Genomic DNA, 13,354 nt, shown 5'->3' with positions numbered 1-13,354 from the left:
TGATGTTTCCTTACTACTCTTCCGATTCCCCTTCTTCGTTACAGGGTTACAAGGAGCTATAGTCTATCCTCGAAACTTCAGTAATAAAGTTAGATGGGCCAACAGTCCAGTCTGAGCTACATTCGAGTCACAGATATGCATGTTTTGGGTTGTGCGAAGAAACTGGAGTATCTGGAGAAATCTTATATGAGGAAAGCCATTAAACTCCATAGGTGCATTGATTCAACTGGAAATAAAATCCAGATCAGTGCCACAGGACTGTTAATTACCACACCAATGTCTCCTGTTATTGCAAACATACAACAAAAATAGGAATTTTTTCTTTATTTTTAAAATAAATATTTATTTTTGTTATTGGATTTTACATGTATAAAGCATACAGTATGTAACAGTTGTATCAAAAAGTGGAAAATACTGGCGTTACATAAGTAACATGTAAAAAAAAATACTGTACTTTGCCTTACTTTCCCTGAAAGTAAGAAAACTTGTTTTCAACATATGAAAAATACCCATAAAAACACAGCTTAAGTAAATTAAGTTATTAAACAGTACAAAAGTAGAAACAACTGATTTTTTAAGTTAAATTTACACACAAGTGTGTTCTTCATGTGGTTTATGACAATATGAAGCTGAATCAGGCACACGTTAGTCTTCCCTTTTGCTGGCCTCAAAGAAATTGAAAACTTGGATGGCTGTGGCTTCATTTTGCAGAATCTGGAGCAATTGCAAACATTTCCCTTAAAGTAATAACAACAACTAGGGAACATTTCTAATTTCATAGTAAAGCCTAAAGCATAGTAGAGTCTTTAAGGCAGCGGCTTTTTAACCTTTACCCCTCAAATATTTTGCTGATACTGTGAGAGAAAACATATCAAAGGGATCTTTATTACATTTTCACATAATATTGGCAGTAGTGATTTAAAGTGCTGGCCAATTCATGTGTTCATTGTAGTGCGAACGACTGGATAAAATACATCATGTGCTGGAGATCAGATACATATGGTTGCTTCCAAACCAAAAGCAAAACAATGAAACTGAAGAACAAATGTGTGCTTTCCTCAGATGAAGGGTAGAATAATACTAAATTGTACAGATACCTACATAAATTAAGCTGTGATAACAGCTTGTCAATTCAAAAGCAAAATACTGTTGTTTCACTTATTTGTAAAATCCAAGGCTTACTCAGAGAACTGCACCTTTTCAAAAACAAAGGCAACAGTTTAAAGTCTTGTTAACATTTTACTAAATTACATTTACAAAAGAAAAAGGTGGATATCTTTTCCAAAAAGGACAGATTTTGTTTTTTGTTTTTTTTTTTCCGCAGCTGCATTTCTGCATTTGAAGGAAGACCAAGTCCAAAACATGTCTCCTATGCAGATATAATGTAGTCCACTGGGGAAAAACATGTTTAACTTATTAGTTTAATCAAGGTTAAATGCATATTTTTCAGCATTGAATTTGACAGTCAATTTAAATAATGTCTATATATATTGCTCTGTTTCCCCTTCATTTGAAGTTGCTACAGCTCCATCTCCACTATTCATTTCAATTTCTTTTGCTGCAGTGTTCTCAGGAAGGGATGCTAGGTCCTTAAAAACATCAACATAATGCCCAAAACCTGGGCCCCAGTTTAAAAGATTGTCCCAATTGAAATTTCCAGCTTGTTGTCCCAGTTTTTGGGACAATATATACTGTTCAGAAGGAAGAGCTTGGCTACTTGGACCACCCTCCGCTCTGCGGCTAGGGTACCTCCTCTGTTTGAGCCTTGTGCTGTAATATTCATCATCTCCATCAGACTCATTGACTTGTGACAATTTAGGCATCCTGGAAGAATACACTGTGGGCTTCTCCCTGTCGTATTCCATCTCGGAGCATGTAAAAGAATCATGAGAATCACTCTCTGAAGATGACTCTGGAGCTGGAATTCCATCTGCAGGATTTCTAATTCTTGAGAGGGGTCTCCTGCAGTCTTCATCTGATGAAGATCTCCCATGATCAGCACTGCAAATGCTAGGATTCCTTGGGCGTGGTGTGTTTAGTCTTTCGACTTCTTCTATAGAAAGACCCACCGGAGGCCCAGTCTCCAGAGGAATTTGCTCTATTGGCTGCTTAAGGCGACTCCCAGGCCGGGAGCCATGTCCTGCCATTGTTTGGGGACTTTTGCTTCTCCTTCCAAGTCGAGTTGCATAGTTGAAAATACCAGGTTGGCATACTTCATTATGCAGATCTAAAGGACTCCCTTCTCTTCGGGATAGCTGCAGTTCTCTTGCTGGGCTATTCCGGTAAAATGAGGATGGCTTGGTGAAAGGAGCAGGACTGTGCCGAGATAGAGGATTAGGATTAGGGCATGCAGTGTGGCTCAAAGGAGCTGATCTAAGCCCTTGGCTATATGAGGGCTGGTAGGAATAGCTGCTTGCACCCAAAGGTAGTGGAGATTGCCTTGCAAATCCTAGTGGACTATGCCTTTGGATGGAGAATTTTGGAGTGTGACTACGAAACTGTTTATAGTGTTGAATAATATCAGCATCTGAAGGTGCGATACTGCTAGCATTTTCAATATCATAATGTTCAATGTCTGCTTCAGGACCCACACATGGAGCACTTGGCACAGTCTCTGTATTATGTGGAATGTCTGTTTCATCATAAATTAGATAGGGGTTCTCTCTTTCAATGATATCAGGTTTAGGATTACCTTCAGGCTGTTTCCTTACAGTCATGTCATCTCCATAAGGAGGTATGTTATCTGGATCGTCAAAGGCAACATTCTCACTACCTTTTTTCTTCTTTTCCTTTGGTTTCTTCTCTTCGTTTGGCACTTTTGTTTTTCTTCCCCTACAGTGATTGCATAAGATTAATCCCAGCACAACTAAAGCTAAAGCAGTAGCACAACTTCCCACAATGGCAGGAACAGCCCATATCGGCAGGAATGTCTGGTCTGTTTGAGGACTTGAAGCACAGATGAAGCCTCCATTTGACCCTGTTTTACAGGTGGTGCCCTGCGGACACTGCACACCAAGACAGGCTACTACAGTTTCACAGGTTTTTCCAGTATAAAACTCTGGACAAGTGCATGTAAATCCAGAATGGCCACTGGGTTCACAGCTTCCTCCATTCTTACAGGGTAGTGCACTGCAGTCCCCTGGTGGAACGCACTCAAAGGCATGCCATTGATTGACACACATCAGTCCTCCCATGCAAGGGTTACTGGCGCACACATTTGGACCTCTGCAACCAATTTTGATTGAGGGATGCGTTTTTGTTATTGTAGCTGCCGTGTGCTCTCCACTGAATGGCAGATACTCTCCATTGTAATTTACATAAGCAAAACATCCTTCAAACCCTAAAGAAAAAAAACAAAAAAAAAAGTCAAAAACAAAACAGGGATCAACACTCATAGCAAACAAAAGAGTTTATTGAGAACTAAATGACTTCACAGGCACACAAGCTTTAGAGAAGTTGAGGTGAGTCAATGGTGCATAGCAAAACAGAGGAACATTGGTTCTGTACGGCTACAGAGGAAAACAAATGACTTTTTTAGTTACCAAGAACAAAATGAACAGATAGCAAAAGAAAAATGTTACAAATGGGGTTCATTGTCTAAACTTACCATTTGATAGCTACAATGCCTAATTTTTACAAGAGCAAGTGAACTTGACATGCAGCTCAGGAGATCTAATGAGCCCTGGGCTTCAACATGATTTTTTTAAACTGATTATTTTGTGCTTATGATATTGAACAATATCCAGGATGGTCAAGGCATCCAGTTCCCCTATAAGAACTGGTCATTTTTGTATTTATTTCGTAAATTGCCAGCTGGAAACATCTCAATTATGATACCAGTGTACTTTATATTGTCATGATTGGTATGTGTACCCACTGTTATTAGTTTGGTTTTACTAGGTGTTTAATGTAATTTGTGTGTGCACATAACTGTTGACTATTTTAATAATTAACTCTTACTACCTTATAGTTGTAAATATGTATTAAGTGCTTTGAGTATGTATTCATTGAAAAATGCTATATATATAAAAAAATAACTGAACCTCATGTTTAGCCTATGAATATTGTACCATGTATACAGTGTAAGGATACATGCAAATGACCACTGAGTAGAGAGCCAGCAGGAAAGGTGAAGAAGATCTGCTGTCACAAAAATGCAGCTGTATGCTTTAATGAATGAATGTGAGGAGTCAGAAAGCTGTGTTTTTACTTTATTTGTACCTAAGAGCACAAAATCACACCAGATAGATAGACATAGCATACCCAAATTCATAGGAAGAAAAATGTTAGTGATTATGTTGACAATTTTTTGTGATGTTGCAAGTGTAAGCTGAGATTTATCAAATAAATCTCACATACACATATATGTACACATACATATACATTTATACATAGACATATAAATACATAAATATATGAATATATATCATAGGCACAAAGTTAGCTATTGTTCCTTTGAATATTACAATGAACAAAACATGTGACTGTGAATGAGCACAAAACAAACAAAAAAATGTCTAGCAAATGGGGCTTTTCTGGGTGAAAATCATCATAGAGAAGTTATAAGAGAATGGCCACAGACAATTAAATAACTTCTGTCTACAGCGGTCAAGAGCAAAAGGCCAGCTCTGAATGCACAATGAAAGGAAGAGAAAGCTACAGTATAAGTTGTGATCACAAGGACAGAATAATTGCAATTGAAAAATGGTAAATTTTGATTTCTGTGACATTGGTTAAAATATGGGGTAAACAGCATCCATCTATTGATCCATTCTGCCTTGTGTCAACAGTGCAGACTAATGGTGTGAAAATGTTTTTGGCACCCATTAGGCCTCTAAAAGGTACTACATATTTTTGAGTGAATCCTGACCATGTGTGTCCTTTATCAAATGGTTTATAATAATAATAATAATTCATTACATTTATATAGCGCTTTTCTCAGTACTCAAAGCGCTTTAATGATGGTTAGGATTCAGATATTAGCCTGCAGAGTGGATAAGTTTAAATTTCCGCTGTCTTCGGTAGACCAAGATGGAGAATTAGATGTAGAGATCACCCACAGAGTGTAGTGCAATCAGAAGAATTGAAAGAAGGTATCAGAAGTTTTGTGTGATAAAAGAAATATGGCAAAGGTGAAAGGTAAGGTTTTTAATATTGTGGTACTGAGACACAGGAAGTAAAATGAGCACAGGGAATAAGTTAGATATGGCAGAAATGAGAATCTTGTGATAGAAGTGTGAAGTTACAAAAAAAGGACAGAACAAGAAATGAGATAATTAGAGATACAACAGAAATGAGAGAGATATGTAAGAAAGTACAGGAAAGTAGGTTGAAATGGAATGGACATGTGAAGAGGGGAGACTATGAATATGTAGGTACAAAACAGTGAAAGGAATGGAAGTACAGGGGAAAAGAAAGTGAGGGATGCTGAAGTGGAAGTTGATGAAGAAAGTAAAAGAAGATTTAAAGGAAAAAGAGTTTGGCTTGGGAGGAGTTGTAGAACTTTGCTGTTTGGAGAAGGCTGATCAAGCACATCGATCCCACATGAAGTGGGAAAAGATGAAAAGGAAGAAGAAGATTTCCAGCTAGGTAATGTGCTGCATCAAAAAGCACACATCATCTCATGCTGGTTCCACAAACATGGCAGTGACTTCACCTTACTGCACTAGCCCTAGATCTTAAATCAAAAGAGTGCCGTTAGGATGATGTAGAACAGGAGGTCTGTAGAATAAGAAATATGTCCTGTGCCTTGTGGAAGCTATGATGTGAAAAATGTAGGCATTTCTGGGGGTGGGATTGGGGTATATGAGTTCTACCCAGTACTAGATAGCTGTACATAATAATCTGGCCACTGAGTATATAGTTCAATTATATTGCAATTGAGTGTCTTTATTTAGGAACTAATTCTTCCTACCCATTTAAATAATATTTTTAAACACAATGGTTTTGCCCAGTGCCTCGCAGTTAGGAGACCCAGGTTCGCTTCCCGGGTCCTCCCTGCATGGAGTTTGCATGTTCTCCCCGTGTCTGCGTGGGTTTCCTCTGGACGCTCCGGTTTCCTCCCACAGTCCAAAGACATGCAGGTTAGGTGGACTGGCGATTCTAAATTGTCCCGTGTGTATGCTTGGTGTGTGGGTGTGTTTGTGTGTGTCCTGCAGTGGGTTGGTACCCTGCCCGGGATTGGTTCCTGCCTTGTGCCCTGTGTTGGCTGGGATTGGCTCCAGCAGACCCCCGTGACCCTGTGTTCGGATTCAGCGGGTTGGAAAATGGATGGATGGATGGGTTTTGCCCAGCATTAATACAGTTGATTTTTAATGAGCTTTCAGGCCATTGTGAAGTGAAATTAAAGAAGAATAAGAATGTTTATCTTTACTGACCTGTGGTAGAGCTTTGAGGTGATGTACCAGCAGGGACCCCACCTAGGGAAAGGGTTAAAACATTCAATCCCCCAAAGTCCTGTGTACTGTGAGGAATTTCCCTTTTATAGGTGTGATCAAGAGAAATTGATGTAATTGAGCCATTCTTCACAAGCTCAAAGATATGCCATTGGCCATCTGACACCAATAATTCTGGAATGTTTCTCTCAACCTTCCCACCGACTCCAGCATCCGAGATATAATGTAACTTTCCATTTTTAATCTGCAGAAAAGAAACATTGGATATTTATAGTTTCTGAAGACAAGTGGAACTAGAATCTCAATATATCCTCTATTACAATGTTATGTTACTACATAATGTAGTAAAAGCCAATCAAACATACAGTATGCAGAGAAATTAACACATTTTATATCAGTATACCAGCAGTCACAACAAACATAATTGAAAACAGGAATATGTTCATATACAGTATAGAAATACATTCATAAGATGTACAGTATATATTTCTTGCCACGGTCAAATAAACTGAACGTATTTTTGATCCCCTGTAGAAGCAGCAATGAAACAGTCTCTTGAGCTTACAGGCAGTACAAATCACAGAGGAATTTTCAAAAAAATGAATCTTAACTTGCATAAATTACAGTCACCAGGAAAATATGTTGTTTCTGTTTGCTTCAACCACAACATATTTCTGCACATAAAGCTTTTATAAATTATTCCTTTTTCTTCTAAGCAAATGTAAGGTTGTCATAGATCTCCAGCTGTATTAAGGAAAGAGTAACCAGTTATTTAATGGATTAATTTTGAAAACAGTGGAAAATTATTATAGAAATGAAATAATATTGTAAAGTGTATATTAAAGGTGGGCGGCAAAGTGGTGCAGTGGTAGCGCTGCTGCCTCGTAGTAAGAAGACCTGGGTTCACTTCCCGGGTCCTTCCTGCATGGAGTTTGAATGTTCTCCCCGTGTCTGCGTGGGTTTCCTCCGGGTGCTCTGGTTTCCTCCCACAGTCCAAAGACATGCAAGTTAGGTGCATTGGCGATCCTAAATTGTCTCTAGTGTGTGCTTGGTGTGTGGGTGTGTGCCCCGCGGTGGGCTGGTGACCTGCTCAGGATTTGTTCCTGCCTTGTGCCCTGTGCTGGCTGGGATTGGCTCTAACAGACCCCTGTGACCCTATGTTAGGATATAGCGGGTTGGAAAATGACTCACTATATTAAAGGTTTTTGTCATAATTTTGGTGTAGCCATCCCTTGTCTTGGAGTGTGGCACTGGCTTCAGTTTTCTTTTTTTAAGAAGCGTCTTGATTTGACGTTAAGTTCCTAGAAGTAATTAATCTTTAAGTTTACTTTAAGGTTAGTGTCTGCTCTCAGTCTCCAGTCTTAAAGGTGACCAATGGTGTCAAGATTTATTTCTCTGTGAAATGCATTAATTCATTAACATAACATCTTAGTTTAATATCATTATTACAAGAAGCTGAAGCTTATTCTACCAGTGTAGAGAACAATTCAGGAATCAACCCTAGACATGCCGTCAGTCCATTCTTAGGAACATTCACTCATAAAGGAAAAATCTGCAGCTGCCAGTCAGTCTAACCCACAGTTCTCTGTGACATGGGAGTAAAACTCCTAAACATAGAGAGAACACCTGACAGTGTGACAACAACTGAAGCTGTAAGGCAGCAACACTAACAATTTATGCTGCCATGCTGTTCACTTTGAAATGCACAATAATGTTTATTGTTTTCCCGTATGTATGCATACTGTGCATTTTTAGCTTTATTTTAGCTCTCTTTATTTGATGAGGTAGAGGTTAAAAGCTTTTCTTTCATGAAGTACAAGCCATTTAAAAATAATGCTCAAATAACATCTTGACTAATCAGCTAACTCCATGCTATTTGCTTCTGCAAGTATTTTATGAACTGAAACAGTTCCAATGTAGTAATAAAAAATAAATGAGAAAGGATAAATTAAGGATGCCAGCATGGTGATGCAGCAGCTTTCAAAACCAGAGCACTGTCACTTTGTGGAGTTTGGATGATTGGATGGATGGATGATTTTTCTCCAGGTATTGTGTTAATGTGTGACTCTTTTGGTCTGTGCCTCTTCTCTCCTCTGATTCCGTTCAGTTCACAATCCATCAAATGTCCAGAGTGTAGGCTGGGGGCACTTTCCCTCTACACTGTATATCACAGTTACTCAGATTTTCATCCCACATCCTAAGAATATATACGTTAGGTTAGTTAGTGACTGACATGCATGTAACATGCAGTTGCGGACTGGCTTCCCATACATATTTGGATAGTTTCTTGCACCTGATACTTCCGTGAACCTTAGCTACATTTTAAAATAGATACATGGAGGTGTAATCAATGTTATTTTTTTCTGTAGGATAAAACACAATGATAGGAATATGACATTGCAGAAAGAAAGCAAAATGAAGCCATCCAATTAAGAATTACTGCATTCAATTCTGTAATTGGCTTCTAATTTAAAATGTGGTATGGGACAAAAAAGGCAGCCATCCAGGATTAGTATTGCCAACCTTGGTCTAATTCATATGTTTAAACTGCAGATTAAGAACTCTTTTTCTGTAATATATATTAAAAGACAACTAAAGTAAAGAGAGCGGCATGGTGATGCGGTAGTAGCGCTGCTGCCTCATAGTAAGGAGACCCAGATTCACTTCCCAGGTCCTCCCTGCGTGGAGTTTGCATGTTCTCCCCGTGTCTGCATGGGTTTCCTCTGGGTGCTCCGGTTTCCTCCTACAGTCCAAAGACATGCAGATTAGGTGCATTGGCGATCCTAAATTGTCCCTGGTGTGTGCTTGGTGTGTGTGTCCTGCAGTGGGCTGGCACCCTGCCCAGGATTTATTCCTGCCTTGTGCCATGTGCTGGCTGGGATTGGCTCCAGCAGACCCCCCAAGACATTGTGTTAGGATATAGCGGGTTGGAACGATGACGGACTGACTAAAGTAAAGATTTCCAAAATTGTGCTGAACAAAATGAAGTTTAAAAAAATAAATACAGAAGCTGGCACAAATATGTTTATAATGCCATCATTAAGACTTTCTATTGGATTTTTGTGAAGAATGTCTCATTGATGCTTAGTTACTTCAAATCTTCAAGGACTGTCCCTGTCTTATTCTCCCTCCTCTTATTCACTACACAGCTATCAGTCTCCTGAAATCTTGTGATCTCTCTTCATCTTCCTCATGTCTTTTAATGGCCAAATTTGAAAGTTATATGATCTCTAATTTCAAAGTCAGGAGTCCACTAAATCTGCTAGAATCACAAGTTGAAAATATGTAAGACCGTTTTGATGTGGATTAAGCCTCTTTACATTCATTACATTGCATTCATGTCTTTGGCTGGCTTTAAAATCACAAATGTACACTACACCTGTTGTGCTATTTCTATCACTCGCAGGTCAAGTGCCTTTTTTGGGGTCATAGTTCAAATGTCACAGATAATATTCTATAACACACCAACTACTGAATACTCATTCATATAAGAAGTCCACTTGAACATCTTCAAACTTCACACTGAAAGAAGTAGTGATTCAAGGTGCCAGTGTTTTGGTGAGTACAGAATTGGCTCAAAGACAGGAAGAAAAGGGTTATGGTGAGGGGAACTTTTTCAGAATTCGATGTTGTTAAAATTGGTGTCCTTCAGGCATCAATTCTGGGGCCACTGCTCTTGTTAATAAACATACAAGATCTGGAAAGAATATAATCAATGAACTGGTTACATTTGCTGATGATACCAAACTAGGTGGAAGGGCAGATAATAAAACTGCCACAGAATGACTTGGACAGAGTGTTAGATGCAATTTAATGAAAATACATGAAAGATTTGAACACACAATGGGAGGTCTGAGGTCATCACTATCTACACCCAGTAGGGTGCCCAGACATCAATTTTTTTCCCATATGTATGCATTGTGTTCCGTATAATAATTTGAATATAATCAGATATTATTGGGATTATAAAAATGTGCAGTGCACAAAAGTGATCAAGGAGGATTAACAGGATGCTAGGTTATATAGCCAGATGTACATATTCAAGTCAAAGGAGGTTATGCTTACGTTATACAATGCACAAGTAAGGCGCTGACCTGGAGTACTGTGTTCAGTTTTAGTCTGTATACTATAAACAAAACAAAAAGACACAGCAGTGGCAGAGAAAGTTCAGAGAAGAACAACGAGGCTGATGCAGGGAGTAAGAGGTATGAACTATAAGAAGAGACTGAAGCATTGAACCTCTTCAGTTTAAACTAAAGGGAAGATTAAGAGGTGACACGATTAAAGTATTTAAAATTATGAAAGTAATTAGTACAGTGGATTGAGATTGATACTTTAAAATAAACTCTTCAACAAGAACACTGGTACATTGTTATGGGCAGATTTCACATTAATGTTAGAAAGTATTTCTCCACACAAAAAAAGCATTGACATATGGAATAAATTACCAAGTGTTGTGGTAGAGGTTAGGACTTTAGAGGCCTTCAAATCTCCACTTGATGTTGTTTTAGACAATATAGGTAAATAGAATCAACAAGCTTGTCAGCCTGAGTGGCCTTTTCTCATCACAACTGTTCAAATGTGCTAACATGCGCATGATGTATCTTGTACAGAGGCAATGTTACCAATGAGCTGCTGCAATTATACACTATATGACCTGCTAAAAATAGGTCAATTACAATGTATCATTCATTATTCTACCTATCCTTTTCTAAACAGCTTAATCTGCCCAGGCCCTATGGGGGTAGAGTATGTCATTCATTGTAGGGAAATTTAATTTTCACTGACAGCAAAAAATTCCAACAACAACAAAATCCAGATTCTACTCACAGGTGGTATTCTAGTTAATGACTCCCACACATGAACATTCAGGGTGTCACTATCTATCACTTTTTGCTTTCCGTTCTTTAGGGTGAAGTCTACGTCAGTATTAATCTGGAACTGTGAAAAACCCCTAAGTAAGCACAACAGCAAACAAGGACAACTAAAGAAGTAGTTTTAAAAGTTTACAAAAAAATGAGAAGGCAGCATCACCACTTCAGATGTAAGCTGCAGCTGCTAATCGACAACAGAAGCATTTATCATCTTTGTTACATTGGCCGAAAACTTTCCACTAGGCACTGAGTGTACAAAATAAAGACATAGTACATAACAATCTCAAGTTTAAATGGGTATGGATGAGTACACTCTGTGGTGTATTTTGACTATATCAATGGCTGGTTCGTGTTGTGCTCCCAGTCTGGCTAGATCTGCTCAGCAGCCCCTTGACACTAACACTGGTAAATAAATGGATTTATTTAAATATAAGGCTTGCTTAATGTGCATTAATTCAGAATATACTATATAAAACTATTTACATTAGAAATCTGATATCTAAGACAAAAATAGTTTAAAAGTGAGTGTGCAATAGGTTGCACTCATACTTAGGCTTTTGAGGGATGGCTGGTAGCCTTACATGGCCAGGACGCCCTAAGAATGGAAGGATCTGGGGAGAGAGTGAGCACAGGGCATTATCTCCCCTGGAGAGCTAGATGGCAGCCCCCCTGGGTTGCAGTGGTGCCACAGATTCCCACAGGGCAGCATGGGAATCATTGAGTTCTTCAACTCAGCCCTGTTGGGATCCAAGGGTACCCCCAGGTGGTGATGCAGGGACTGGGGAGTTCATGGGGTTTCTTTCTCACCCAGAAGTGCTTTTGAAGACCAGAAGTGCACTCTAGTGGGAGATAAAAAGCTGCCTGCCTCACAAGGAACGAGACAGAGCCAGATGGAAGGTGGACAAAGATTGCATGGAGGAGGCAGTGAAAGATAGAGAGAGAAAATAAAGAGTTGCTTTATTGTGCTGTACAGTGCTTAATGCATATATTTGTGGCTGTGGTGGTGGTGGTGGGAAATGCTTGTTTTAAAGAGTTTCCCACGAATAAAGACTCTTTGGGATTTTACCTTGTATCCCGTTTCTGTTGGGTGTCTGGGGAGCTGGAGAGTCCTAGGTGTCCACAGGATTTAAATGCTTAATGTTTTTAAGCTGTTTGACATGTTTTGGATACCGACTCTAAGAACACATATATTTCTCCATTTTGCACAATGGTTCAAGCATTATTTTCTTTGAATAAATTTGTAATGAAAAAACCATGAAAACAACATTAAGTATGACTACTTTGTTGTAATGTTAAAAATGTGTATGCCTTATAGACACAAAGAGCATTTTATGGGGTTTCAGACTACTCTATATTGTTTAAGCCAACAATACGCAATTCACTTTAAAATCTCTGGGCACTGAAGCAAATCAAGGCAGCAAAGCCCACAACGCTGTAGCTGGCACATGGTGTGATGCCACTCAAAGGAGACATAAAAACTTAGCCCAAAACACTCTTTACCACATGCATGCTTGTAGGGAATAGCACGATGTCACAATGTATACGGTATCCTTACTGTGTTTGACTCCCGCATCCGGTCAGAGATTGTTCAGAGCTCACATTTTCTCAAAATGTTTGGAAGTTCTTCTGGGTACTCGACTTTTCCACTCTTATGCAAAACTTGCAGTTTAGGTTAACTAGTCGCATGACTGGATGTGAGTGCCTGCAACAGTATGCCCTTAGATGGACTGTTCATCTATCAAAAGATGTTTCCTGCTTTGCACCCAGGCCTGCTGAGAGGGCCTCGAATTTTCCACAACCAAACTTGGTGAAAGGAGATTCAGATTGGGTGACGTTTTTGAAGGAAAACTATATGCATGAATATGTGGAGCACTGAAAATATCAACAACACCCACGAATCTATGAGACCATGAAGTTAACCTATACATGTAGTAATATATACCTTTAAAGGTGTTCCTGCTTTTCTGGGAATTAATAAGGATACACTTTGATATTTAAAATGATTAAATTATATTGAATAGTGCTAAGCTTTTTGTAAACAGCTCAATGGGATACACTTGTATACTTTGCCACAAACATCTTAAT

General features: G+C 38.9%; 1 protein-coding gene across 1 annotated transcript in view; it reads right to left on the bottom strand.

Annotated features, from left to right (window-relative positions):
- Positions 1-818: 818 nt before the first annotated feature.
- The window catches only part of LOC114651938 (protocadherin Fat 4), a 245,230-nt gene continuing 232,694 nt past the window's right edge, over positions 819-13,354 (bottom strand). Inside the window, exons 16-17 of the mRNA XM_028802039.2 lie at positions 6,378-6,639; positions 819-3,340 (exon numbers count right to left, since the gene is read on the bottom strand). Of these exons, the coding sequence (XP_028657872.2) occupies positions 1,482-3,340; positions 6,378-6,639 (2,121 nt within the window). The 3' untranslated portion in view covers positions 819-1,481. The remainder of the gene's footprint in view (positions 3,341-6,377; positions 6,640-13,354) is intronic.

Source organism: Erpetoichthys calabaricus, chromosome 5 (genome assembly GCF_900747795.2).
Source record: "Erpetoichthys calabaricus chromosome 5, fErpCal1.3, whole genome shotgun sequence".
Lineage (NCBI taxonomy): Eukaryota > Metazoa > Chordata > Cladistia > Polypteriformes > Polypteridae > Erpetoichthys > Erpetoichthys calabaricus.
This window is presented reverse-complemented; position numbering and strand designations above follow the sequence as displayed.